At 40.1% G+C, this 25704-nt stretch overlaps 3 protein-coding genes across 3 annotated transcripts in view; 1 reads left to right on the plus strand and 2 right to left on the minus strand.

The window, feature by feature from the left end:
- Positions 1–638: 638 nt before the first annotated feature.
- The window catches only part of LOC136447286 (succinate--hydroxymethylglutarate CoA-transferase-like), a 51603-nt gene continuing 26537 nt past the window's right edge, over positions 639–25704 (plus strand). Inside the window, exons 1-5 of the mRNA XM_066446016.1 lie at positions 639–741; positions 2081–2144; positions 6268–6341; positions 8909–8994; positions 9610–9660. Coding sequence (XP_066302113.1) covers positions 681–741; positions 2081–2144; positions 6268–6341; positions 8909–8994; positions 9610–9660 — 336 coding nt within the window. The 5' untranslated portion in view covers positions 639–680. The remainder of the gene's footprint in view (positions 742–2080; positions 2145–6267; positions 6342–8908; positions 8995–9609; positions 9661–25704) is intronic.
- LOC136447439 (ABC transporter F family member 4-like) lies at positions 14369–18381 on the minus strand. The gene is made up of 3 exons (XM_066446352.1): positions 17609–18381; positions 15229–15365; positions 14369–14711 (listed from the first exon to the last, which is right to left on the minus strand). Exons 1-2 carry the CDS (start codon positions 18344–18346, stop codon positions 15240–15242), a joined length of 864 nt encoding a protein of 287 aa, XP_066302449.1. The 5' UTR covers positions 18347–18381; the 3' UTR covers positions 14369–14711; positions 15229–15239.
- LOC136447016 (uncharacterized) lies at positions 18369–25342 on the minus strand. Its single transcript, XM_066445684.1, has 4 exons — positions 24968–25342; positions 21154–21282; positions 18596–20113; positions 18369–18374 (listed from the first exon to the last, which is right to left on the minus strand). The coding sequence occupies exons 1-4, from the start codon at positions 25058–25060 to the stop codon at positions 18369–18371; spliced, it is 1746 nt and encodes a 581-aa protein (XP_066301781.1). The 5' UTR covers positions 25061–25342.

Consider the following 25704-nt stretch of genomic DNA (forward strand, 5'->3'; position numbering starts at 1 on the left):
CCAAATTTTATCCTTAATAATATACAATGCATTTCATCTGCAAATGCGTTTGAAGTTTCACTTGTAACGTATAGTTTATATTACGTTCTCCCATGCATGAACATGATTTTTCTTGTATCTAATATTTTCTATTTTTGGAATACAAATTGTTATCTTGTATGAATGTGACGTTTGATGACTTCTCTCCAATTACATTTGCATTAGCTATTGTTAGCTCTGAGAAAAAAGGTGCTCAAAGTAATATTAGTAATAGCATCTTACATTATTAATGAGATGACATAATGACCTTATAAAATGAATGTTACGATTGCAAATAGAAAACCCCATCCGGACACTGTAAAAATAGAACTGTCTAATTTTCGCCAAGACCTTTGTTTATTTGAGAATATTAGTTTTGGGTTTCGGGTTAGCAAGGCCGGCCATATTATAACATGGGAATATTGAATAAACAATAGCATCAAAACTTCTCTGTATGGCGCGAAATGATATCAAGAAATATTTAAGTATATCGATTCCAAGGTCGTGATTTTCTGTGAAGCTTATGCGTACTCAAAATATCAATCGAGCGGAGGAAAACAATTTTTTTCATCAAGTATACGCGCAATTTTAGTTGTAGGCGCCCCCTATCTGGTTCGATGTGAACTGCAGTACTGACGTCATCCTCTGATGTCGTCATCAAAATGGCGTCTGCTGCTGTGAAAATGGCACATCGTCTGCTCCTGCCCAGATTTCAAACCAGAAGTATGCCATTATCCCTTCTTTTCTACCCAATCGTGACGATTCTATATACTCCTAGGACTTTATCACCATTCTTATCTTAATTTTGTACGCATGCGATCGTTGTGTCGAGTTTTATTGTACTGTGAAGCTATGAAAATTTAAATGTCCGAAAATCTGGCGCGCTTTTTAAGTTGGCGTGTCTTTGATTTCTTAGCGTTGCAAAGTTCTGCCTGCAACTCAAAGCACACTAATACGCCAAGAAGTCATATATGATGTCAAAGTCTACAATATGTAGCTTTTAGAGAGATTTCAGCGACAAATGTAAGACATTGGATGTGCGTGGTTGATGTACGCTTCAAATGTGAAAGTTCAGGAAGTGATGACAAAGTTCAAAAGGGGAGGGGGGTAACTGTTAGATAAACAAGTTGAAGGGCAGAAGGCTTGGACGTTGAATCAGATAATTTTTCCTCCGTGTATCAGTGTTTTTGACAAGTTCATGGCCATCAATTACTTGTAGGCTAGGTGCATCATTCAAAGATATTGTGTGTGTCTGTCACTACATATGTGTGTGTATGTGTGTGTGTGTGTGTGTGTGAAGTGCGAGTGAATACAACAGTTTATGTACAGGGGTTAACATTTATACAGAGATGTGTGGAAAGTTGAAAGCATCGCAGTCAAAAAGATTTTCAACCCACAGGAAATTTTGATTCCAGAAAGATCAGGATTCTTTGAATTTTGTGTGCTCTTTATATGGAATAGGGCTAGCCCCCCAGCAGTTTCCTTTCAAACTGTAGGCGCATGCCAATCCTACCGCTCAAGTGGGGTCAATGATAAGGGAGCACTGCAGCCTGCAGCTGAAGGACTCCATGGGAGTGTGTGTGGTGTGTGGTCTAGTAGATAGTGACTCTATATCTGTATCTCGCTGTATAGTCGGTATAACCGCTCTTCGGCGTAGCACACCAGCTTAGACTCTGACTATACCTGGATTAAAAGCTGTTGTAATGCTCAACTTTCAACTTCCACCGGAAAGGGTTGCATTTCTTAGCTAGGATGCCATGCTCCACTGTTCATCGGAAATACAGCCAGTAGGTACCCATCTGCGTAAAGAGGTACCTCCTCGAATCACAGGACTCTTATTTTTTGTCCCTTCCGGAAGAAGAATTGAGCTTCAACCAGGATGACCTTCCTGGATGAAACACATTGGCAGATAGTTCCCAGAACCTGTATATATTGTCTGTCCTTAGGTGTCTTCAGACCAGGGGAAGAGTGCAAATAGACTCTTTTCATTAAGTTAAAATGGATTGAGCTCAAACTTGTGCAGTTATGATTTAATATCATTCCCATGTTCTTGTTTCTGCAGGATGTTTCAGCAGTGTGGCAGCAGATCTACCCCTGAGTGGCATCAGGGTGTTAGACCTGACAAGGTAAGGCATATTGCATTGCTTCACAATAGGCAATTAAATTCCAAGGTTTGACGCAGCTTTTTGCTACCATTGCTACCAACTAAGAAAGGAACTGCCTAAATCTCATGAGTCATGTACTTCTTTTGTTTGTTTGCATTGGCAAAACACTGTTAAGTGCTGTAAGTCTGTAACACACCAGTTTTGTCACTGATCATGAAACATAAGAGGCCGCTAGAACAGTCTCCCGGCTCCTGGGATTCAAACCCGTGCTGAACCTGGGCTGTCAGCCAATGAACCCAACACTCTAACCATTAGGCTAAAAGGTCCGGTGCTTGAACCCCACTGTTACTGTAACAGTATGTGAAGTACAAGCTATATAAGACCAGATTGATACAAGGTTGATCCACTCACACTGGTATGGACCCCAGTACTCTTATGGATAAATGCACTTGAGGTGTGTCTCTCCTCAAAACAAGGGACCCCTGGCTTTACACCCCATCCGTGAGGATGTTTCTAACGATTTTCACTTCAGTTGATTGAGAACAAAGGTGTTAAGTGCCTTTCCCAATGGCATATCGATCTAGAGCTGCTGGAGACTCGAACCTACTAATAGGGATTTGAACCCAGAACCTTTAGATTCTAAGTCAACAACCCTAACCGCAAGGCCACCATGTGGATGCTAGTCGTGTCTGCGTTAGCAAGTTTCTTACTAAACTGACTGACTTGATTGAATTCTCTCTGGCCATCTATCAATCAAAACCAGATGAAGATTACATACTAGTAGCCTTGGCCGACCTTCCCGGCTTTAGATAGATGTAAATAGAGATGGCTGAAGCAGCATGTCTTCAGGCTTTGCGGTTTCTTGGCCTGCCCACAACTATTCCAAATAATGCTGCAGACAAACCACATGAGAAGGGCATCTGGACCCAGCACAGGGCTCAAAATACTGTAAACGCATTTAAGTTTGCGTGGTTTTAAAGTTTTAAATTCGCATTTGAAACAATAGTCAGCGCTACAGTTATAGGTGGGCAAATAGTTTTGCATCGCGCTGAAGAGTTCACCGCAAAAATCACGAAGATAAAACCACCGCAAACATTTCTGCACTTTCAGTACTGGGTGCATGTGCACCTTTGTGCACCCAAAATTGGAGCTGTGCACCCAATTCATTTACCGTGGGTTCACCAGACGAGTGCACCTAGATATTTTTTGTAGGCTATGGCGTAACTATTGTATTCTAGTGCTTAGAATATTCTTTAAATCTAAGAATCAGAAAAAGCAAACCTTTGTTGTACTACTTGTTTGAAATTTTGAAGTGAGCCATAGAATTATAGAGGCAGTAGGGTTGGCAATTACATTTTGTATGGTTTGATAACATTCTATTTAATCTTAATATGTTGATGTGCACCAAAATCTTTTTCTGTGCACCTAAAAGTTTAAGGTGCACCATTGCACCTATTCCTAAAAAAAATAAATTTCGAGCCCTGTAGCAAATTTTCCAGAGGTCCTCCTGTGTTTAGTCTGTACCTTGGCTTTAGGAATGCCTGTGGGTTGCTTAGGAGAATAGTAAATGGGTTAGATACATTGTATGATGTGACCAGACCCATGCTATGTAAATCTCCCACAGTCTTTTACAAGGTCAGAGACTTTGTGTAAATCTTGCCGGGCTGCCAGGCTCGCAGCCCAGATCTCTGGTGATGCCGACGGGGAGGGTTGCGGAAGTTCGGTGTAAACACAGGTGGTTGTGAACTTGGGTCATCCACTTTTGTAAGAAAAGACGTGAGCCTTTAGTATAATGTCCCCACGTTGGGACAAGCACATGTAACATTCTTTGCTTCACCATACTGTAAATGCATTTAAGTTCGTGTGGTTTTTATTTCGCGCTAAGGCGAAAATGGAGTGTTTGCGGTGGTTTTATGTTTGCGGCAGCGCTATAGTCAGATACTGCTACAGTATTGGACAAAAATGTTCTTATTGGTTTTAAATTCGCGGTGAAACGTTTCTGCAAAAACCGTGAATGTAAAACCACCGCGAACATTTCTGCATTTACAGTACTTGGGGGAAATAAAGTATTCCAGTATCCAAGTTAGGATTTGCTTACATTCAAGTTCACAAGGTACTAAGGGTCGATGACCTTACAAAGCTAGTGTTACTCACACCAGTTCACTCCTATTCTTCCTGATAAGTGTGTTGGGTTCTTTTATGTGCAGAAGTTTGGTGACTGAGCTGCCTCCATATGCAGGACCAAAGGCCTTACATCTCCAAACGATGATCTGTTTGCGTCTTGTTTTCCTGTACAATAATCTTTTGTGCCAAACATTAACAACGTTTGGCGCATGTATGATCATAGCAAATGGGATGCCAAATTGTAAGGAAAAAGCCAGCCTTCCTATCATGTATGATACAAAATGTAAAATTGGTAAATTAACAATAGAGAGCCATAAGGTCAAAACTGCTCAAGAAGACCACTCAGGGGACCAAGAAAATCTGGTCTATATGGACCGGTGGTCACTATACAGAAGTCTTAACACTTGTGTCAATGGGAAAAATTATCCACCAAAAGTGGTCACATTGGCCAGGTGGTCCTTATATAGAGGTGGTCACTTGTACAGGTTTGACTGAATGATCAAAGTTAAGTTTCCAAAATTTCTTCAGTTGATCATAAGTTTGGTTTCTTTTTGAGTGAATGCAGACCTTCTGAGACAGTGCCTGAGTGTGTTCAGTAATCATAGGAGGATGTCATCTTTGTTATGTCTGACCCAGACTTGGAGTTGTGACCACCGCAAAATCAGGCTGCCAGGCAACTATACGGAGTAGAGACAGGATTGTCCCTTTAAGAAGCCGAAACCCAGACCCTCTTGGACGATGTTCAAGTCTAGCAGCTTACCGCAGGGTAGTCAGTCAAGGAGGAAAGCTGTTTTCCCTTCGACTTCTACATTAATCTTCTAGATTGTCAAATTTTTTTCTAGTCTGCCAAAGTTTCAAGCATTTTTTTCTAGTCTGCCAAAGTTTCAAGCTTGTCTAGTTTTAAGACGCAGGTTTTTTATCTTTATGTTGCCAGTATTAGTTGGAGTATTTTTATTTGGATCTTTTCCATGAGACAGGATTTGCTTGGACAGCGGTTTTCTTTTACGATGTAAATCCTTTGGACGTTTCCAGACAGGGTGTGCTTGGATGGGTGATGGAGTGCTGCTATAGTTTCCGAACTTTCGGACTTGTTATTTTCTTGGTAGGTTGTTTTACTGTTTCTTCTCGCATTCTTAAGATGGCTTTTAAGACAGTCGTTTGACTTTGTGATGTCATCTTTTTTTTCTGTAACTAGTGTAAGCTCTTTTATTAGTCTTAAGTTGATTGATGCTGAAATGTTGCATACATTAGCTTTAGTTTCTGCAACTCAACACTCAATACTATTGACTTGAGATTTTATGTATTTGCTGCATTGAGCATATCTTATGGAAAATCAGTATAATGTGCCCAACTTCAGCATAAATAGTATCTTGACTTCTGTTCTTTTTTTCAGGTTATACTTTAATAGCTGTATTTTTCTGTCCAAAACTAAGGATAATACAATGTTAGATGCTGTTAAAAGCCTTTCCACACCTTTTAGTCTATTGTATGGTGCCCATCTCCATTTCTACATGTATAGCTTGTGAGACACCGGTATTATTGTATTTCATTAATGAATAGGCTAAGAGAAGAACTTTTGATGATCTTAGTGTTGTTGAGTGAAGCCCATGACATCATACGATGTTGCAGTCTCTCTCATTTGCTATATAAAGATATCAGTGTACAAAAGTGAGTTTGTAAAGTTAAGTCTCATAGTGGAGTCCTGTTTGCATTACGGTTAGGGTGTTTGGCCCAGAACCCAGAGGTCCTGGGTTTGAATCCCCTGACATGGCACCGATGTTGTAAAGGCACTTTACACGGATTTCCTTACTCCACCCAGGTGTAAAATGGGTAAAAACTTGTCTTCGGTTGGGGAGGTAAAAGGTGGTGGAAGGAGAGGGTTGGGCTCTGCTTTTCAATACTGTGCCCTAGACACAGTGGATAACAACCCGCTGCCCCTACAGCCTCAAAAAGACTATGGGACTACCTTTACCTTTAAGTTAAGGTTAAGACTCATACACCTTTTCTTGGCTGTTCACAGGGTCTTGGCCGGGCCTTTTGCCACTATGATCCTTGGTGACCTCGGAGCAGAGGTCATTAAAGTGGAGAGACCAGGTAAGATATTCCATGTTAAGATGTAGTAGAGAACTTAGTTTGTAACTGTCAGTTATTCTGGATATTTGGAGTTTCTTTTAACAAAACCAGGTAATCTCACCTGCTGACGTTTCGGTGTCTGTCAGACATTTCATTTATACCGTACAGCATTACTGCTAAATGAGGAATGTATTTTTGTACTGTAGACATTGACTTGGGCTAATATATCGCCTGCATTAATTGATAAGTGCTTTCTGAGAACAACAAAAAGTAAGGTGTGCTTGATAACTGAATACATGAATGTTATATGTGTATGTGTTTTTTTTCGCCTCTGTGTGTGTGTGTATGTGTGTGTGTATATGTGTGTGTGTATGTGTTTGTATCTGTGTATGTCTGTGTGTGTATGTGTGTGTGTGTGTGTTTGTGCCTCTGTATGTGTGTGCGTGTGTGTGTGTGTATGTGTGTGTGAGTGTGTATGTGTCCGTGTGAGTGTGTGTGTGTCAAAAGTAGCAGATAGACAGACTTATTATTATAATATCACATTACATAGATATAAGGAATGCCCACCTGTTCCTAAATTGTTGGCACAATCTGTATTTCCTGCTAATTATCTTTTTAAAACATCCATCTTGGCACTGATGACTTCTACATGTATGTGCAGGAATGCAACTTGTAGGAAACAGCAATGATAAGTGAATGCAGTCATAAGTCTAAGATAAAAAACTCAAATGTCATACCCAACATAGAATAAAGTAGATTGTCGGCAAAATCTCAATACTTACTACCTCTCTACAGAGGTTGAATCTGAAATTCTATAGCTATCTTATACTAAAAATCTTAACCTTCTCCCTGCTGCCTAACTCTGTAACCAGTAGAGAATGGGGTGCCAAATATACCCACCAAGTGCCCTATCGATTAAAAGTAAAGTTTGAAAAATCTTGGTCGGACATAGATTTTTGCAATGTGCCCATAGCTATACAAGTGATACAACAACCTAGAAGAGTTATATAACGTGGGTCGGGTTGACTGAGGCGTATTACAAGTCCTCTTCAGGGTTCTTACCGTCATCTTAGTGTGGTGAAGCCGCCTTGCGAGCGCTAAAGGTGCTAGGGTGAGGGCCGCAGGCAGGGGTATTGTAGCTATAGGGGGGTCCTTGCCCTGAAGATTGTGGAATTTATGATCCTCAGAAACACTAGTATTTTCTTGCATTTTGAGGGATACATTAATGACCAAAATTTTATTTTTGTTGCAAAACAGCAGAAATGCCACCCCACCTATATGCTGATTGAAACCAAGGACATTATAAATGTCCTTGTTGAAACACAGCATAGGGGCCCAAATCACAGTGCTTAACTGCCCTGGCGAGAACCCTGCTCTTTCATCATATCGTCCTGCCATAGCTGTCAGGGGCCTGCTGTTCCGTGTTACCCCTCAGGTTTTCACAGTTTATGAAGAACTCCACTCTAATCTGTGCAGGGACCAGTCTGGATCAGATATACGTGACCCATTTACCAAGGTTGATACCAGTACCAGGTTGATTCACTAACTTGGACTTCTACACCTTGAGTCATGATAAGACAAATGTAACAAGGTCACATACCAAGGGGCCCAAAATTGACCTTGTCGTTTGTCTTCCCAAGACCTACCCACATACCAAATATCATTGTAATCTATCCAGAGGTTCTTGAGTTATGCTGACTTCTGGAAACAGTCACACACACACACAGACAGACAGACACACACACATACAGACACACCAAACACTATACCTCCATTTTCCTGTCAGTAATAAACCCTTATGAGCCACATGTTTTAATGTATTGTACAGTTTTAGATGTCATGTGGATGGAAAGACAATTGTCAACAATTCGAGATATGAACTGTTGCAGTACCAAAAGAAAACACCAGGGTTCCAAAAGCTTTAGATTACACAAAACCCACCCTCATGTCAAAAATTATTGAAATCTGCTTGATGTTCCTTTACTTTTGAAAACCTACAAAAACACAAAACAGAACCACTGCAAGACTTTCCTAGACCATGAAGGGCAATGACCCTTTTAATGTCTAACTAGTTAGGCAGACTGCTCTGTCTGCAACTCATAGTGGGTTGTCAAGTTAGGCGAAAGTGTTGGTAGGTGGTCTTTAGACCTAGCAAGTCACAGTTCAATGTTTTGACTAACTCTGCTCACTCTGTATCTTTTCAACCTCCTTGGTCTTTTGAAGCTTCACTTGAAAGTTTTGTCATCAAACAAGAAGCTTGGTGCTTTCACTGGTATTAAGTCCTCTTTGCATTTTTTCAGGATCATCTCTGTTTAAAAATGTAGACATAGTTGATAACCCTGTATGATCTTTGCAGGATGTGAAAATGAAAAAAAGCATAAGAGAGAGGATAATAAAAAGATGTACAAAGACCTTTACAAAAATGACTGTTGGAAAAGTGCTCAAAGAGTGAAATATAGAATAATTTTGATTTTGTAGGTTCCATCCATCAAAAATTTTGTCTGTGGGACTGGAAGGGCCACATTAAGCAGTTTGGGTAAGGGGGTGAAGTCTGCCATCTCTGAATGTCTTGTCTTTTTCTTTTACAGACACAGGAGATGACACGCGGTCCTGGGGTCCACCCTTCTGTGGAACAGAGAGTGCCTACTTTCTATCAGTTAACAGGAACAAGAAGGTACCATAATACCTGAGGGCTTTGCTTGATGGGAGAAACAAAAATTTCCCTACTCTCCAAGCAGAGCAATGGCTCTGGCTGTTTTTTGACGTGTTTTTAGGTGTTTCTGCCGGGCTTTCTATTTTGTCCCTTTTTCTTAATGTCACCAAGCTATACTTGTTATACTACTACTAGTCAATGGCTTGCCGACATAAAGAAAATGGGACAAAATAGAAAGCCAGACAAAAACGCCTAAAACACATGAAAAACCATCTGGAGCCATTCCTCTGCTTGGAGAGTAAAATTTCCCCCCATTTGTCAAAAAGATGTGAACTTTATTACATGACATTGTATTTTTGTAAGCTTGAAATTACAGATTTAACAACAAAATCAACAACAGTTGTGCTCCCAAACATTCTTCTTACTAAGAACAATTATAAGACTGTACTACTAATAGTTATTCAAACAAACCCAGGACCCAGAGGATTAATTGCTCTAAAAGCGACAGTACCTTTTTTCTTCTTAAGGTTTGTAAAAATAGATCGTGGGCTTTCAAAGTCAATTAGTGAATGATACCCGTTTGAATATTACCTACATGTATTTGAAATAAAAGTGCTTTTCACCTTTTATTTTCAGAGTATTGCTGTGAACCTCAAAGATCCAAATGGGGCCAAGATTATCAAACAGGTAATCTAATACCTACTAATACTATTCTGCTACATTAAAGAAAATGGTCAAGGCCTTCTCAAGAATGTCTTGTCTAACACCTTAATATCTGAAGTGTGCATACCTCAGGGATTACTGAATATTAAATGGTAAATTTTTAAAACTCTTTAGATTTATCCTTTTTTTTGCAAATGTGGTAGTGTTAGGGTGCCTGGCATAGCTATATCAGTAGTTATTACTGAATGCTGAACAGCAATGGAAAGAGAACCTGTTGGCAAATATACAGTACCATAACAGTACAAATTAAAACAGTACTGTGATAGTACAACACTTACAGTACTGTGGTAGTACACATACAATGTGCAGTACTTTCAAATTGGTAGTAGTACACAATACAATACTGCAATTGTACACATACATTTATGATACATGTGTACTGTATTAGTATTACATTTCATTTCATTATGCTTGTAGAATTTGTGTGTACTTTTAGAAAGTGTGTATCATGATGCAAGTTGAATGAAGAAATAACTGTATAGCAGTTCATCAAGTGTTTGGGTGCCATCAACAACTTTATGGTGCTGATTATATCCTCATTATGTCATTTGGGACCTGCTACTTCCTAATTAACAAGTGCAGAGGGACATACTGTAAATTTGTATATTTTTGCAGGGATTTAATTTAGCCATAGGAGTGAAAAAGAAGATTTTAGCTGTGTTTTAAATTTACGATTGAAACAATACTGTAGCAAAAAAACGCATAAATCGTGTTGTCATGAAAACTGTAAAAATAAAACTGCTGTGAATATTTCATGATTTACCGTATCAAAAATGTCTGCCCATGTGACTTACTGCTGAAAAGGTGCATTAGATTTTTAAAAGTATTTCTTCAACAATTGTACCATCTTGTGTGTTTTATGGTAGCCAGTGTTCTTGCAGATCAAAGCACTCTTTGCCCCAAAGGAAGCACGATTATGTGATTATTTGTAAATTCAATTGATCTTGTAAGTCTTGTTTGAAGTAGCTATATTTCTCTCCAAGCATGTATATGTATCTTCAGATATGACTTATAAAATCATCCATTTCATAATCTGTTACGTTGTGAAGTGTCCCTGATAACAAATCCTTCAGGTCAGTTGTTTTAAGTCATGTGTACTTCTGCAAACAAAGGACTCTCTTCCTGGCAAACAATTATGTGCTAATTTCGGAAGTTCTTTCAACTGAATATTGTTTGAAGCTCTTCAGATACGGCTTAGGAGTGGTACAAAATGTATATTTCATTCCATATTCTAGTTACCGATACCAATACATGCCATGGTTAGTATGCACAAATATAGCAGCTATAATAATATGCTTACAAGGTAACATAAGATGTTAAACCGGATAGTGAGTGAGTGAGTGAAGGTTTAATTCTGATATTCCTTTTTTTGTTGTTTCACTTTCCCTGTCTGTTTTCATGTCACCGTATACATTTTGCACCTGCACATCAAGCGGTTTAAGTACGATTCTTTGCCTGAAGGATAAACAATAACGGGTCCCGACCCGGAATATTTCTTAAGGTTTCTTTGCTTGATAATCTTTGAAGTAGCGGCATCTTTCTCAAGTTGGTTCTTGCAATATGTTCCTTTTGATCTCCAAACTCTTAAATGCAGTTCCAGGATGCTTCAAAGCCATCATGTCCTTTTCTAACACTTAATGATCTCTTTTATGACACGTTATGCTTGCTCATCAAAGGATGTGTATGATAATGGGGCAATAATGGCATCATCTTTTAATCACGATTCACTCTTTCAGCTACTTTGTTCTTTTGTTGCCTTGTAAAAGAGATTTTAACTTGAAAGATTCAACTTTGATTCAGATTGTTAGATGCTTAGAGAACGACTACAAAAGATTGTGGGGGTGCGGATAGTGGTGAGAATGAAAATAGAAACGCTTTGGAAGAAAAAAACATGGAAGAAAATTGGCACAAGGTAGTTTATTGACATAAAAAGTGCATTTTTTTGTTTCCTTTCTTGTGAATTAGGGGATGGTTGTATTATGATGTCAGCATTTAATTATGATGTACGATGTACAAAACATTAAGCCGTTGACGAGGGACATCATAAGTGCTGTATGTTCTTCAGACGGAGAGAGCTATATTTAACCATTAAAGCCATGTTTGTGGTAAGTTAGCGCTAAAAGCTTCATCAATCATTTGATTGGTGTATCCACCTCCTACTCATCATGTTGGCGTCATCACTGTGTCCTAGACTGGATTTAAGTGACGTCGCGGTGGCGCAGTAGCAGGATGTTTGGCTCCAGAACCCAGAGATACTGAGTTCAAATCCGGGGTTCCCTGATTTGTCCTGTTGACGTTGTGCCCTTAGGAAAGGCACTTTACACGACTTTCCTCACTACACTCAGGTGGAAATGAGTACTTAGCTTCGGTTAGGGACGTCCCTCGGATAGGACGTTAAATGGAGGTCCCGTGTTTGAGGAGAGTCACGCCTTGAGCATGTTAAAGAGCCCACCGCACTTATCTAAAAGAGTAGGGGTCCTTCCCGGTGTGAGTGGTTCAAAACCGACAGTCCTATGACCGCACATGGGGCAATTGTCGTATTGAGGTCACCTGCGCGCCGAATGGCAGTCGCTACAGACCCTTGCGATCTAGCCCCGCCAAATGTGCGCTCCTCGCAATTCAGCCCCTGGCTGCGAAGAGAGAGTATTCGGCCCACCCAATAATAAGATTTGTGTTACTGTAACAGTGGGGTTCAAGCGCCTCCAACTTACCAGTCTAACTGGGCTAGACCTTTTAGCCTAGTGGTTAAAGCATGCGTGCCTGTGATCTGGCTGCCCGGTTTTGGGTTTGAATCCTGGGGGCCAGGAGACTGTTTTGTCTCTCAAAACCACACGTGTGGAATATCATGCGTAACGGACAAGTACGACCAAAAACACAACAAAAAAACACAAAGCTTAAAAATATTTTTTTTCTAACAATGAAATTCGTTGAGCACTGCCAAATTACTGGATCGCAGCGAGGTTGTCAACGTGCCACGGATAAGATAGGGGCTTTAGCACTCACATCTAATTATCTATTAGTAATTTCTCCATGCTTATATACGGATTGAAAAGAAAACTACACTCAGACCTATAAACATCACAGAGCCCATTACAGAAAAATAAAGAATAGCCTTTCATTTTCCATTTACTCAGAGTGTTTCCAAAACAAGAAGTCAAAGCCAAGAAGTTTACATTTAAAACATTAGCATTTGAAATTTAAGTAGTCTCATGTTTCTTATTGTAGTTATTCCTAAAATATTTAATCATGTTTGTTGTTTGCAACTAGCATTCGGGCAAGAATTTGTAATAAACTTAATGATATTCCTGACAGTGTATGTACATAATATTGTCTTTGCCAAATTGTTGATCAGTAAAAGAAAGAAGCATGTACATTTTTGTGTGTGCATGTACTGTACCTCAAACAGAATTTGTTTTCTGTTATAAAAGTAAAGAATTTATTTTGTGTTTGTATATTGCTGAATGAAATCATATTACCACATAGCAGATTTGCCCAAGGATTTCAATACATACACAAATTTAGGATATGAGAGGCATATAAAGCTGTTATTTGAAGTTTCTTATGGTCCTACTAAAATGTAACTGTTGTTTCTGTGCTTTGTCAGTACAGGCCCAATAGATCTTAGCCTGGGTGCCATCCTATTTCTACATGGGCTCCTACACTCGCTAGGGTAATGAGTGTCGGAGCCCCCGGTAGAAATATGATGGACCCAGGCTAAAGTAAAGAGATCTGGGGACTAAGGAAAGATTTTTGACTGACCTGATATTCCCATGGGTCCTCCTTAGGATGCAAGTAATCATCATGCTCATTAGCACCTAGTCTAGTCGCTTTCTTTTCCCAGACTTCATTAGAAGAGCAGCAATCATTACTGATAATTAGCCTCAAGGGACAGTGCTGGAAAACGTACATCATGTTTTTGTCAGTATTTACCCTTAGGTAAAGCAGTCATCCTCAATTGAGGTGAAGCATGATGCTTTTTCAAGTAGCTAGTGGTGGTGCAATGCCACTTTGCCACGGCTCACGTTTTTTGGCCAAGCACACCGGGTCACCCCTACTCTTCTCGATAAGTGTGTCGGGTTCTTTTACATGCAGAGGTTTGACGCTTGAGGCCAATGCCTGAAGCTCCCTCATACACAGGGCCGCCGGCTTTACATCACCACATGTCTGAGCTGAGCTGACCCTAGGATTGAACTCGGGCCCCAGGATCCACGGAATTTGATCCAGATGGCAAAGCACAAGGTTTGCGTTACTGCTTGCACCACGGGGATTTTGCTAGCTGAAAGAGTACTAGGTATAAACTACCGGGGGAAGTTAAAATATAAGACAAGTACATTTGTAGGTCACAGGTTTTAGGCCACAGTATACACAGTGGTGTACTAATCTACTCTTTGTACAAATTGGAGGTGGCCTCTAGCATAAATTTTGTTCTTAAAAACACACAAAAATTCTTAAAATATTTGGAATTAAGCCACTGTGGCATTGACACTAGTTTTATAAGTCTTAGTTCTTAAGCATTAAGATTTGCCGATTTATAGTATCAAAGGCTTCTCCTATCATATTTTAGCCAATATTTCATACTTTCAACCCCATATAAATGGTAGCATACTGCTTCATGTAGTTGGAACAAATGTATCAATAACACAGTTTGAAAAAAAGACAAAAAAGCATAAGATTCTTTAAAACTTCTTGTGAGTGTTTATTTCCTATTTTCCCTGCAGATTTTGCATCTGGCATGTTTGTAGTTTTTTCCATCATTCACTTCTAGGCAAAGTCTTACAACGACTTGTACGTCTTTGTGCTTTTCTCGTTCCCCGTTCAAGGCCAGGAAACTTTCCTCTGAAGCACAGGATCCTTACGTACATGAGCTTGCCTCTGATATAGTTTTGAAAATAGTCTTTTTGTACATATTAGGAATGTATTCGATTCAGGGGAATCTCCTTTGGTCTGGGGGTTATTTGCAGTCATCCTTTTCTCCATTACATCACAGGTCATCTGTTGTCATCTGGTCCAGTCATCTGGAAAACAAGTTAGAGCATCTTTTGAATACTTGATAAACCCAAAGATCTTTTTTTATCTGCCAGTGAAAACCATGTGGTATGATATTTGTAGTGTGCAAAATCAAAACCTGTATTATGCCACTGTCATATTTCAAGGTAGTAAGAAATGAATTGTAAAGTAACTAGCAGTTTGGAAATGTGACAGTAGTATTTCTTTAGATAAGGTCCAATTGACCATTAACATATTGTATGAAGGTAAAGAGTCGGTCAAGATTTTTCTCACAGACAATCTGACCGTTGAGACATAAAACCATCTTACTGCACCTTCCAGCTTTCAACAGTGTAAAATTGAAGAATATTTTTCAATTGGAAATGTTCAGATTTTCTTTAAAAAATCTAAAGCAGTCATCCTCAATTTAGGTGAAGCATATTGCTTTTTCAAGTAGCTAGCAGTAGTCTAAATGCAATGCGACTTTGCCACGGCTCATTAAAAAATCTTGCAAGAAGGGCCTTTAAGATGCTCCTAGTTTCTCACCTGTGCTTTTGTCAGAAGCCGAAGTCATCACCTGTCCTCCTGTCTTCTCGGACACTTCGAGCGACGCGCTCTCCCTTTCCTGTTCCACCGATCCACAACTTCGTCCACGTGGTCCATGGCCGTCTGGGTCCTCGGCTCTGGAAAAAATAGAGGAATCCCAACACTGTAAATCGTAAAAATATGCGGTGGTTTTAGGTCTGCTACAACCTCTCACCGCAAACACTGGAAAATATGCTGTCTTGTATTGTGTTACTACGGATGTTTCAACTGCAAATAATCTTATTTTTTCCTGATTTCCTCGGTTCTACAAATAAGACAGGAAAGCATCCTTCTTAATACTTTAAAGTGTCAATGTTACTGGTTGGTTTTACGTTCACTCACCCCAAATTCATCACACTGGGACATGACTTTTGTGCTGTCTTACATTGTGTTACTGCTGTAACAATTGTTTCAACTGTAACTGATTTTATTGCTTTTGCCTGATTGCAAAAGAAAGTAATTTGAAATGTTGAGGTGCGTGAAATGCTTAGTAATAGGTGGTTATTTCATTTGAGACTTGGGAAATAGCTTTTAAAGTCAGTCAGCCAATTCTAACCACAGAGCAGAAAGACTTTATTGTACAGTATCCAGCAGGCTCTTTTGTGTTGACAACAGTTCAGCACCAAGGACATGGCACGTTTAAAAACAGTGACAGTTATAATGGTCACTGTTCTTCCATCATGCAAATGTATTGTCACTTTATGTTACTAAAATGACTGTTGTAGAAACAATTGACCGTTGAAGTGAATAAAAACAAGGAATCAATCTTAAGCTTTTTACACTTGAGTTATGTAGCAAAAAAAATAACATTGTCTAGAATTTTTTGAGTTGTTATATATATATATATATAGAAGCACATGTTATTTTAGATACTTGTACCAGCTTTATGAAATAGTTAATGACAGAAACAGGTTCTCTTTGGGATCTGTATGTACTTTCTTGCCTCCTACTACTAGTCCTAGTATCATAACTAACTGCGAAGGTACTAATGTAACTGCGAAGCTGGTGTGTTACGCCTAATGGCGGTTGTACTGGCTATATAGATACAGATACAGATAACATGTAAGGATACCATTTGCTATGTTGGACATGGGATTTTACATTTATTTCTACACCATTAGCTCAGGAGAGCATGCACTCTTTGTAGCAAAGAATGCAACCAATGATCTAATTTGCCATGTCTGACTTGGAACTAAGTGGTATCAGATTTTTCTCTTACTTCAATGTATTTTGAAAAATAGTGCACCGTCTGCTTTAAACAATGCTGCCAAGGATATGATTTGCACTTGAAATTAATCCACAATGATGGAATTTCATATTACTTTTGCAACATGGGCACTGATCATGCATGAATGATATTTACTTAGTGTATTGAACAATGCAACAAATTGAATTACAAAGTGTGGAATTACCACTTCCAAGGTGACTTTGCAAGGAGGTTTGCTAAGGTGGCATAACTACTTGTAGGCTGTTATATTTATGATAACCCGATTCACACTCGGAAGATTTTCTGGACGTAAGACAATGACTTACGACAAAGTCGTACGTCTTTGGCGTGAATCGGCCTAGCGAGTCTTACTTCATGCCCTGTACATACGTCGTTGTCGTATGTCCAGAAAAAGTGTAAATCGGGTCTAAATCACAAGTATATTTTTCTTGGTCTGTGAACAGCATAGACTGAAAACTTGCGACTCACACTTCAATTTGTATTTCTTTCAGTTGGTCGCGAATAAAAAAAGGCACAAATTCAGATCCAGGATTAAAAAAAAAGATATCCCATATTATTATAAGTCCGAACAATTGCCTTAGCAGCATCCTTTACAGATGTAAAATACAGATTTGCAGAATATATATGTTGCTTTTACATTAAGTTGATGGAAGTTTGCATTCAGCAACCGTATATTGTACAACTTAGTTGGCTATGTTTTAAGTAGTCTATTTGAACTGTGATCTGCATGCCTCTTGCAATTGTAGCATGCTTGAAGCATGCAGTAAATAATAGAAAACGACGATGGCGTTCTAGTGCTACATGTGTCTACAAGCTTTATCTTTATAAAGCAATGAAACCAAGAGGCTGATGTTATCCGCTACTTCTAGAACTGCAAGTGTCTTCATGCACACTCTATCAACTATGCTACCAAGCTTCTACGTAATTTGCTATAATGTTGGACCATGCTGGAGCTTGAAGTGCGACATGCTTTTTGTCTGTATGAAATGATGCAACTTAAAGTCTAATTTGCTATGTTGGACATAGGATGCTCTACTGATGCCACTGCCTCTACCGCATGCGTCTACGATAGCATGCACTTCGCGCCGGCGGCACATGCTGCTACGTACTGACCTCGAGGCTCCGTTTCTGTCGCCTGGACTGACCCTGCGTCCAGAGCTGAGCGTGTTTGCCCCAGGGGTCGGAACGCGTCTCAACGCCTTCCTTCTCCTCGCTCCCTCCCCTTGCTATTGACGGGTCCTTTTTCATCCCTTTTGTCCACAACTGTGCCTGCTTGTTCCATGACCTCTCCTCAACCGAGTCGCCGTCGTCCGTATTTCGTTTCCCCTGCCCTGACACCCACATTTTTCCATAGTTTTTCCAAGGGTTGTTCTTCTTGCTAACAACTTGCGGCTCGCCGTGCTTTGCTATTTCATCTACATCTTTGCCCTCAAGCTCTTCACTTTGATTTTCGTGGCTACTGTTCTCAGGACCGTCGCTTTGCTCGGATTGATTCTTGCTAGTTTCAGACTTCTTTCCAGGCTTCGACTTACCCCCCACCCACATATGGGCAAACTGATTCCAGGGGTTAGCTCTTAGGTCTATCTCATGGTCCTCTAGTTCGCTATCCTCTCGCTTGCCAGGCTTGGACTTCCCCCCCACCCACATATGTGCAAACTGATTCCAGGGGTTAGCTCTTAGATCGATCTCATGGTCCTCTTGTTGGCTATCCTCTCGCTTGCCAGGCTTTGACTTACCCCCCACCCACATATGGGCAAAATCATTCCACGGATTAGCTCTTAGATTGATCTCATGGTCCTCTAGTTCGCTATCCTCTCGCTTGCCTGGCTTTGATTTACCCCCCACCCACATATGGGCAAAATCATTCCAGGGGTTAGCTCTTAGATCCATCTTATGGTCTTCTAGTGCTCCATCTTCTAGATCTCGCTTGCCAGGCTTGGACTTACCCCCCACCCACATATGGGCAAAATCATTCCAGGGGTTAGCTCTTACATTGATACTGTGATCCTCTAGTTCCCCATCCTCTAGATCTCGTTTGTGTGGCTTTGACTTACCCCCCACCCACATATGGGCAAAATCATTCCAGGGGTTAGCTCTTACATTGATACTGTGATCCTCTAGTTCCCCATCCTCTAGATCTCGTTTGTGTGGCTTTGACTTACCCCCCACCCACATATGGGCAAAATCATTCCACGGATTAGCTCTTTGATTGATTTCATGGTCCTCTAGTTCGCTATCCTCCCGCTTACCAGGCTTGGACTTACCCCCCACCCACATATGGGCAAACTGATTCCAGGGGTTAGCTCTTAGATCGATCTTATGGTCCTCTAGTTCTCCATCTTCTAGGTCTCGCTTGCCTGGCTTTGACTTACCCCCCACCCACATATGGGCAAAATCGTTCCAGGGGTTAGCTCTTAGTTCAATCCCATGGTCCTCTAGTTCGCTATCCTCTCGCTTGCCAGGCTTGGACTTACCCCCCACCCACATATGGGCAAAATCATTCCATGGATTAGCTCTTTGATTGATTTCATGTTCTTCTAGTTCGCTATCCTCTCGCTTGCCTAGTTTTGATTTACCCCCCACCCACATATGGGCAAAATCGTTCCAGGGGTTAGCTCTTAGATCAATGTCATGGTCCTCTAGTTCCCCATTCTCACGCTTTCCTGGCTTCGACTTGCCCCCCACCCACATATGGGCAAAATCATTCCACGGATTAGCTCTTAGATCAATCCCATGGTCCTCTAGTACGCTATCCTCTCGCTTGCCTGGCTTCGACGCACCCCCAACCCACATATGGGCAAAATCATTCCATGGGTTTTGTCCCCTCTTGTCCTTGGATTGACCTTCCACCCATAGATGGGCAAACTTGCCCCATGGGCTACGCTTCCCCTTCCCAGACACCCAAGACTGGGAAAAGGTGTTCCACGGGTTTGACCTACCCTCGAGCGCGATATCATAATTTTGTGGTCGCGATGCGCCCGAAACCCACATGTTAGCGTACCTATTCCACGGGCTCCCTCCCCCTCTTTTCTCAGCCAACAGGTTTATAAGCTCAGCTAGTCGAGAATCGTTGTCTGTGTCAGCAGCTCGCTTTCCCGTGCCCTTCACCCACAGGTTAGCAAATTCATTCCAGGGATTTCCATTCCGTCTTTTATCGAAATTCGAGGGATCTGCTGGAATTAGCACAGAGTCTATGTCGTTGTCAACGCCCCGCTTGCCATGGCCCTTTACCCACATGTTGGCAAACTTATTCCAGGGATTCCCAGTCCCTCTTTTATCGAAATTCGAGGGATCTGCTGGAGTTAGCACAGAGTCTATGTCGTTGTCAACGCCCCGCTTGCCATGGCCCTTTACCCACATGTTGGCAAACTTATTCCAAGGGTTTGACCTTATCGCTACTTCAAGGTCATCTTGATAACTTCCACCCGAGGGGCTTGTTCCATCTTCGTTGTCCGAGGTTCGCTTGTTTGGTCTGGACGCACCGTGTACCCACAGCTTTCCATACTTCTGCCACGGATTCGCTCTCGTCTGGATTTCGTGGGGGGTCGTGTCGGAGTCCGTGTTAGCGTCTGCGTCGTTCCATGGTTGCCGGGAGTTACGGGTGGCCCTGCTGTGGCCCTGTACCCAAAGGCGTGAGAAGGTTTGCCAGGGACTGAAAAGTTTTCCCTTGGCCAATACATCAAAGAGTAAAATTAGATGATAAAAAAAAAAATAAAAAGCAATAGATTGTGTGTAAAAGAAACAAAGAAAGTTAAAAAGGATAACAAAACTATCTAAAAATTTCACTACCAGGGACATGTTAAGTTTTCCCTTGGCCAACACATCATAGAGTAAAATTAGATGGTAAAGCCATAGATTGTGTGTAAAAGAAACTAAGAAAGTTAGAAAGGATAACAAAACTATCTCAAAATTTTACTACCAGGGACATGTTAAGTCTTCCCTTGGCCAACACATCATAGAGTAAAATTACATGGTAAAGCCATATCGATTGTGTGTAAAAGAAACTAAGAAAGTTAGAAAGGATAACAAAACTATCTCAAAATTTCACTACCAGGGACATGTTAAGTTTTCCCTTGGCCAACACATCATAGAGTAAAATTAGATAGTAAAGCCATATCGATTGTGTGTAAAAGAAACTAAGAAAGTTAGAAAGGATAACAAAATCATCTTAAAATTTCATTTCCAATTATTTGGTTTGCCAGGGACTGTTAATCCCTTGGCCAACACACCATAGAGTAAAATGTAAAGCAAAGAAAGCTAAGAAAGGATAACAAAATTATCTCAAAATTTTACTTACACATGTTATTTGATAACTTTTCTTGCTACAGATTTCAGAAGTAGCTTTTAATAAATCATTAAATTGAATACCAAGTGTACAGAGTTTTGAATATGCTGCTAAAACTGTGGAAAGCATTCTGAAATCGAAAATGAGCTGAATTTGTTTTCTTGCTCCCTCAAGCCAATTCAAAATCTCCAGACAAAAATTTTACAATGTATGAAAATGCTTTTACACGGCCCAACATTTAACTTCTTTTTTTTTTAAATTCTCACAAATTTTGTTATAACAAAAAATACCTTGTTCAAAGGATTCAGTAATTTCTAGTTTCCCTTTTCTCATGGTTTTTCTAGATTGCGAAGCGAATGTCGAAAGTACCTACCCCGAAGCCCCGCGTGACTCTAACAGGGAGGATGTAGTTGTGGCGGCTGATTGGTCCCCATAGCTGTTCGTCAACTAGGTCCCTGCTGGGCTCGTGCCCCAGGCTGGGTCCCAGGAGCCAATGGTTCTGCTGTTGGGAAATATCCATTGGCACAGTGGTACAGTTCATTAAGGTCTCATTCATGAGTTTTTTCGCCCCATAGGCTTACATGTTATAAAACGTGTTTTACATGGGCGCGTTCGTAATGAAGCTATAGGAAATGCACCAATGTCATTCATTCTCTGTTGAGCTCATCTACCCTAGATCATTTGAAAAAATTGCCAACTACCAGTTGGCATACAATACCTTTTTATGGCAATTACAAACGGTACTTAGCTAGACCCCCTAGATAGGCACTTTCCAGCTGAAAGTGATCGACCGAATTACCGCCAATGTCCGGCTGTAGACGTCCGACCTCACGCGCAGCTGCCGAACTTTACCTGTTAATTTCTTCCGTTACAAACAAGCTTTCATCAGTTTGACGCTTGATATCAGCTGGGCTAGCTAAAGGGAATTTTTACACCGATATAGACACACGTACATGCAGCCGTTCATTTTTTTGGGCAACGGACTCTTTTAGGGTACCCACTCGGAGTAATACAGGAATGAGACCTTAAAGGAAGCACCCAAGCAACGTTAGGGCGCAAAAATAAGATTTTTAAATAGTCATTTCTAAACGTGATTAGTTCAAACAACACTAGCACAATGTATAAAGACGTCCATCATGCAAAAATATGACATTGTTGTGATGTGAGAACTCACTGAAAATCGTCGCCGGGGTTTTTGTAGGCTCGGGAAACTAAGGGAATCATTGTATGTCACGTTTTTGCACGGTTTTTAAATGCTCAAAGTATGAATTTATTACGAAAATGTGCTAAAGCTACTGTATATGTTCCCAGAAATTGATGTCAATTGAATTGTGTTATTTCCCAAATCCCTTAATTTAGAGTTCTTGAAAAAAACAAAAAACAGTTTCATTTACATCAATTTCTGGGAACAGAGCTATATCAATAAACTTTATCTTAAACTTACAATATTTGGGGATGGGGGATGGCATTTAGTGAAGTTTCATTGAATAAAAAATCATGGTAATCTCAAGTGGAACAAATGCAATGGTCACCAAGTACAGTAAGGGCATCCTCACTCATCCTCGCTTTAATCCTTGCAAAGGTTAGGTGTAACAGGCACAGGTTGTTGAATGTCACATACATGTAACCTGCCATTGCTTGGGGCCTGCACATGTGAAGTTAGCGTGTTATGCCAAAGCGGTGTATACCGGCTATACAAATGTACAATACAATACTGGACATGAAACAAGGGTTAGATGACGCCGTCAGCTTCAAAGGATTTGTTGTCTTAGATGACATGGATGGCCTTTGGCACTTAAGAAACAGGATGAAATTATGCAAAGAAAATACAATTTTTCAGGTAGGTGGATTTGATTAAAGGAAACCTTAAGGGTCACGAAGAAAAAGGAATAAGGTTAATTTCTGTATCTGCCCAAATATGGACATCGGTGGTTGTCAAATTTCCTGCAATATCGCATAGCAGTAAGAAAATACAAAATTATAGTATAATCATTTTCGGGAATATTATGACGTTACCCGTCCTTTTATTTCACTGATTTTCACTTGCTGAGAATACTGTAAACTGCACAAATGTTCGCGGTGGTTTTATTTTTGCGAAGTCTTTAGCGGGAACTTAAAACCACTGCAAAACTTTTCGCCCACCAATGACTGTGATGCTACTATTGTTTCAAACGTTAAAACTACAGCGAACACTCCATGTTCTCCCTACTGCAAAATCTAAACCATGCAAACTTAAATGCATTTACAGTATATATATATATGCACGGCACTAGCACTTTAAGTGACGTCCTACATGTACAAATGTATGCTGAATTACATGTACATGCGCTGGCTCCACAAGTATATAAGATCTGCCAATGACCTAGTCAAGGCTGGTTCCCGTTTGGATTTTTTGAAAATTTGAATTCGTCAACACGGTATAACCGTCCAGCTAAACACACCAGCTTTGGAGGTATTCCGCATCGGTTTTGTATAATTTATACAGAATAACTTGACAAACCTAATGCCATTCATTTCTTACTCAAAGTGCCATTTGAAATTTCATCATAGCTCTAGTGTAGTTGCAGTGATATCTTGTAACATCTTGAAAGCCACTTGCTGTTGCACAAGGTCTCTTCATTTGTGACATAAATCAAACCCATTTGAGAAAATGATATTAGAATACATTATTAGAAGGCATTGATGTCTGTCTATTCATCCACTAATAAGATTTTTCAATGCGAGCCAATAAGATCGTGATAGGTAAATTGACTTAGTAATCTAATTTTCGGCCAGGTTATGTGCACTGCAGGACGTATCTGACATATCAGGGCTCAAAATACATTTTTGTGTCAACTTGCACTGGTACAGATGAAAAAAAATTGCTTGCATAAAAAAGAAACTACATAAATGTACAACAAACTTTCTGCATGTCTGTACATGTAGTATGATGCCCCTATTCCCCAAGATGGCAGCTTTTAAATTGCTTGGTTCAAGGCCACTAAATGTCTCCCAAACTCATAAAAATGTATTGGATACAAGTTCACAAGGGATACAAAATCTTGCTTGCTTAATCCGTATACGTTATTTGTTTGAGCACCGATTCTGCATTTGTGAAAGTTTTTATTTCTTAAGTTTGAAAATTTATGTGAGGAAAAGAGGATAAATTTCTACTGGTGGTAACTTTCAACAGTGCGGGTCTTCCTAAAATTACGTGCACGGCCCCAATTTTACGTTCACAAACTTGCACATGCGAGTGGTATTTTTCGAGCCCTGCATGATATAACCCAACAAACCAAGATTAGATTTACATTGTAATAATCATATTGTAATGTAAATCACACTGTCATGAATGGATGCTATCACTGTAACAGTAACTGCATCTCAAGGAAATTGGGTCACCCAAAAATGTGACTCCAATACTAACAGTTTTTAGGTTCACGTAGCATCAGTTAGTGACTGTTTAACAGATAAGTCCATGGAACACATTGTTCCTTTCTGTTGTGTTTGCTTCCAATGCAGATAATGTACAGTATTACTGTATCAAATATAACAAGAGCAAAATATCCAGCCTCTAGATATACTACACCTATTAGATATGGTCAAGAAAACTACTGAGAAACAAGAAGTACAAAGATGATGAAGCTAAGAAGTCTAACTCCAAATAGAAATGTCTCTGACTTTTAGATACACACCCTTCTTTTAAGATATGGCAGATGTGTGTACAATTAAAACTATTGCTTTCTATTTCCTAATTCTATAAGAACATATGGTAAAAAAAATATCTATCATAATTGGTATACAGGCATGACCCATTAATTGTACACTGATTTGTATCGTATTTCTTTTTTATAGCCGATATAACCGTCCATTGGTGTAATATACTAGCTTCACAGACATACAATGGATGGTTAGATTATTTCGTAACTACTGTACCTATCATATCATAAATCTTTGTGGCCTATTCTAGTCCTTGACTTTGTCAAACCTTCAGTGGCAACATAGAAAAGAAAAACGGACATCTGACAGGTGAAAATTGACGAACAAGCTTGTTGCACAAGATCATACAGACTCAAATCCTCATAGATATCATCAAGGAGGTTAAAAAGATTTTAACCCCCTTGATATCATCTTATTGACACATGTAACATCCCTAAGCGTTTGAAATACAACATGTACCTTTGAGGAAATAACATTGAAGGACTTACTCTCTGTTGGGTGGTAGGAAGACCTAGGACTGTCAACGTAGCAAGCAGTAGAAGCAATGCACAGACTTCGCACTGCTGGAGTCTCCCGGCCATCTCTCGGTCTTCTCTGCTCTGTGCCGGAGAAAGTTGTTCAGTCTTAAATACACATCGCAACGCCTCCGTTGGTTTTCAATGCTGCAGGGGGCTAGAGGGATGCACGGGGATTGGCTGTTGGCTTAATGGGGTTAGCGTAATTACCATCTACCTGTGTGTGGGCAGTCCACGTCACACTGCCACACTTGATTGGATCAAAGAGGGAGGGATTCACTCAAGAAGCATCACAGCAAGACACGATGTGGGTACAACATGATCGTAGGAGGGCCCTATTTTTGGAGGAGTGTCGGAAATGACGTTTTTTCCGGTTTCTGTCTCTCTGGTAGAGACACAGAAGATTTCGAGAAAAGTTTGGGAACATCAAAAAGCATCGAAAATGGCTACCCAATCAAGAAATATCAAACATTCATGACATTTAAAAAAAAGTCCAATCAAGCTTCTCTTCAAATCCTTAAGTTAATTATTTTTAGTCGTTTCCCCTGTCTGGATACTGCTTTTTATAAAAAAAACAAATCAAATCAAATCAACAGGGGTTTTAAATTCCATAACCAAAATGATTTCTAAAAAGAGGCATAATTTGCTTATGAATTTATTTGGTGTTGGTGTTTTGTAGACATTGTGCAACCCTTGATTTGTTTAAGTCG

The sequence above is a fragment of the Branchiostoma lanceolatum genome, chromosome 13 (genome assembly GCF_035083965.1).
Source record: "Branchiostoma lanceolatum isolate klBraLanc5 chromosome 13, klBraLanc5.hap2, whole genome shotgun sequence".
Taxonomy (NCBI): domain Eukaryota; kingdom Metazoa; phylum Chordata; class Leptocardii; order Amphioxiformes; family Branchiostomatidae; genus Branchiostoma; species Branchiostoma lanceolatum.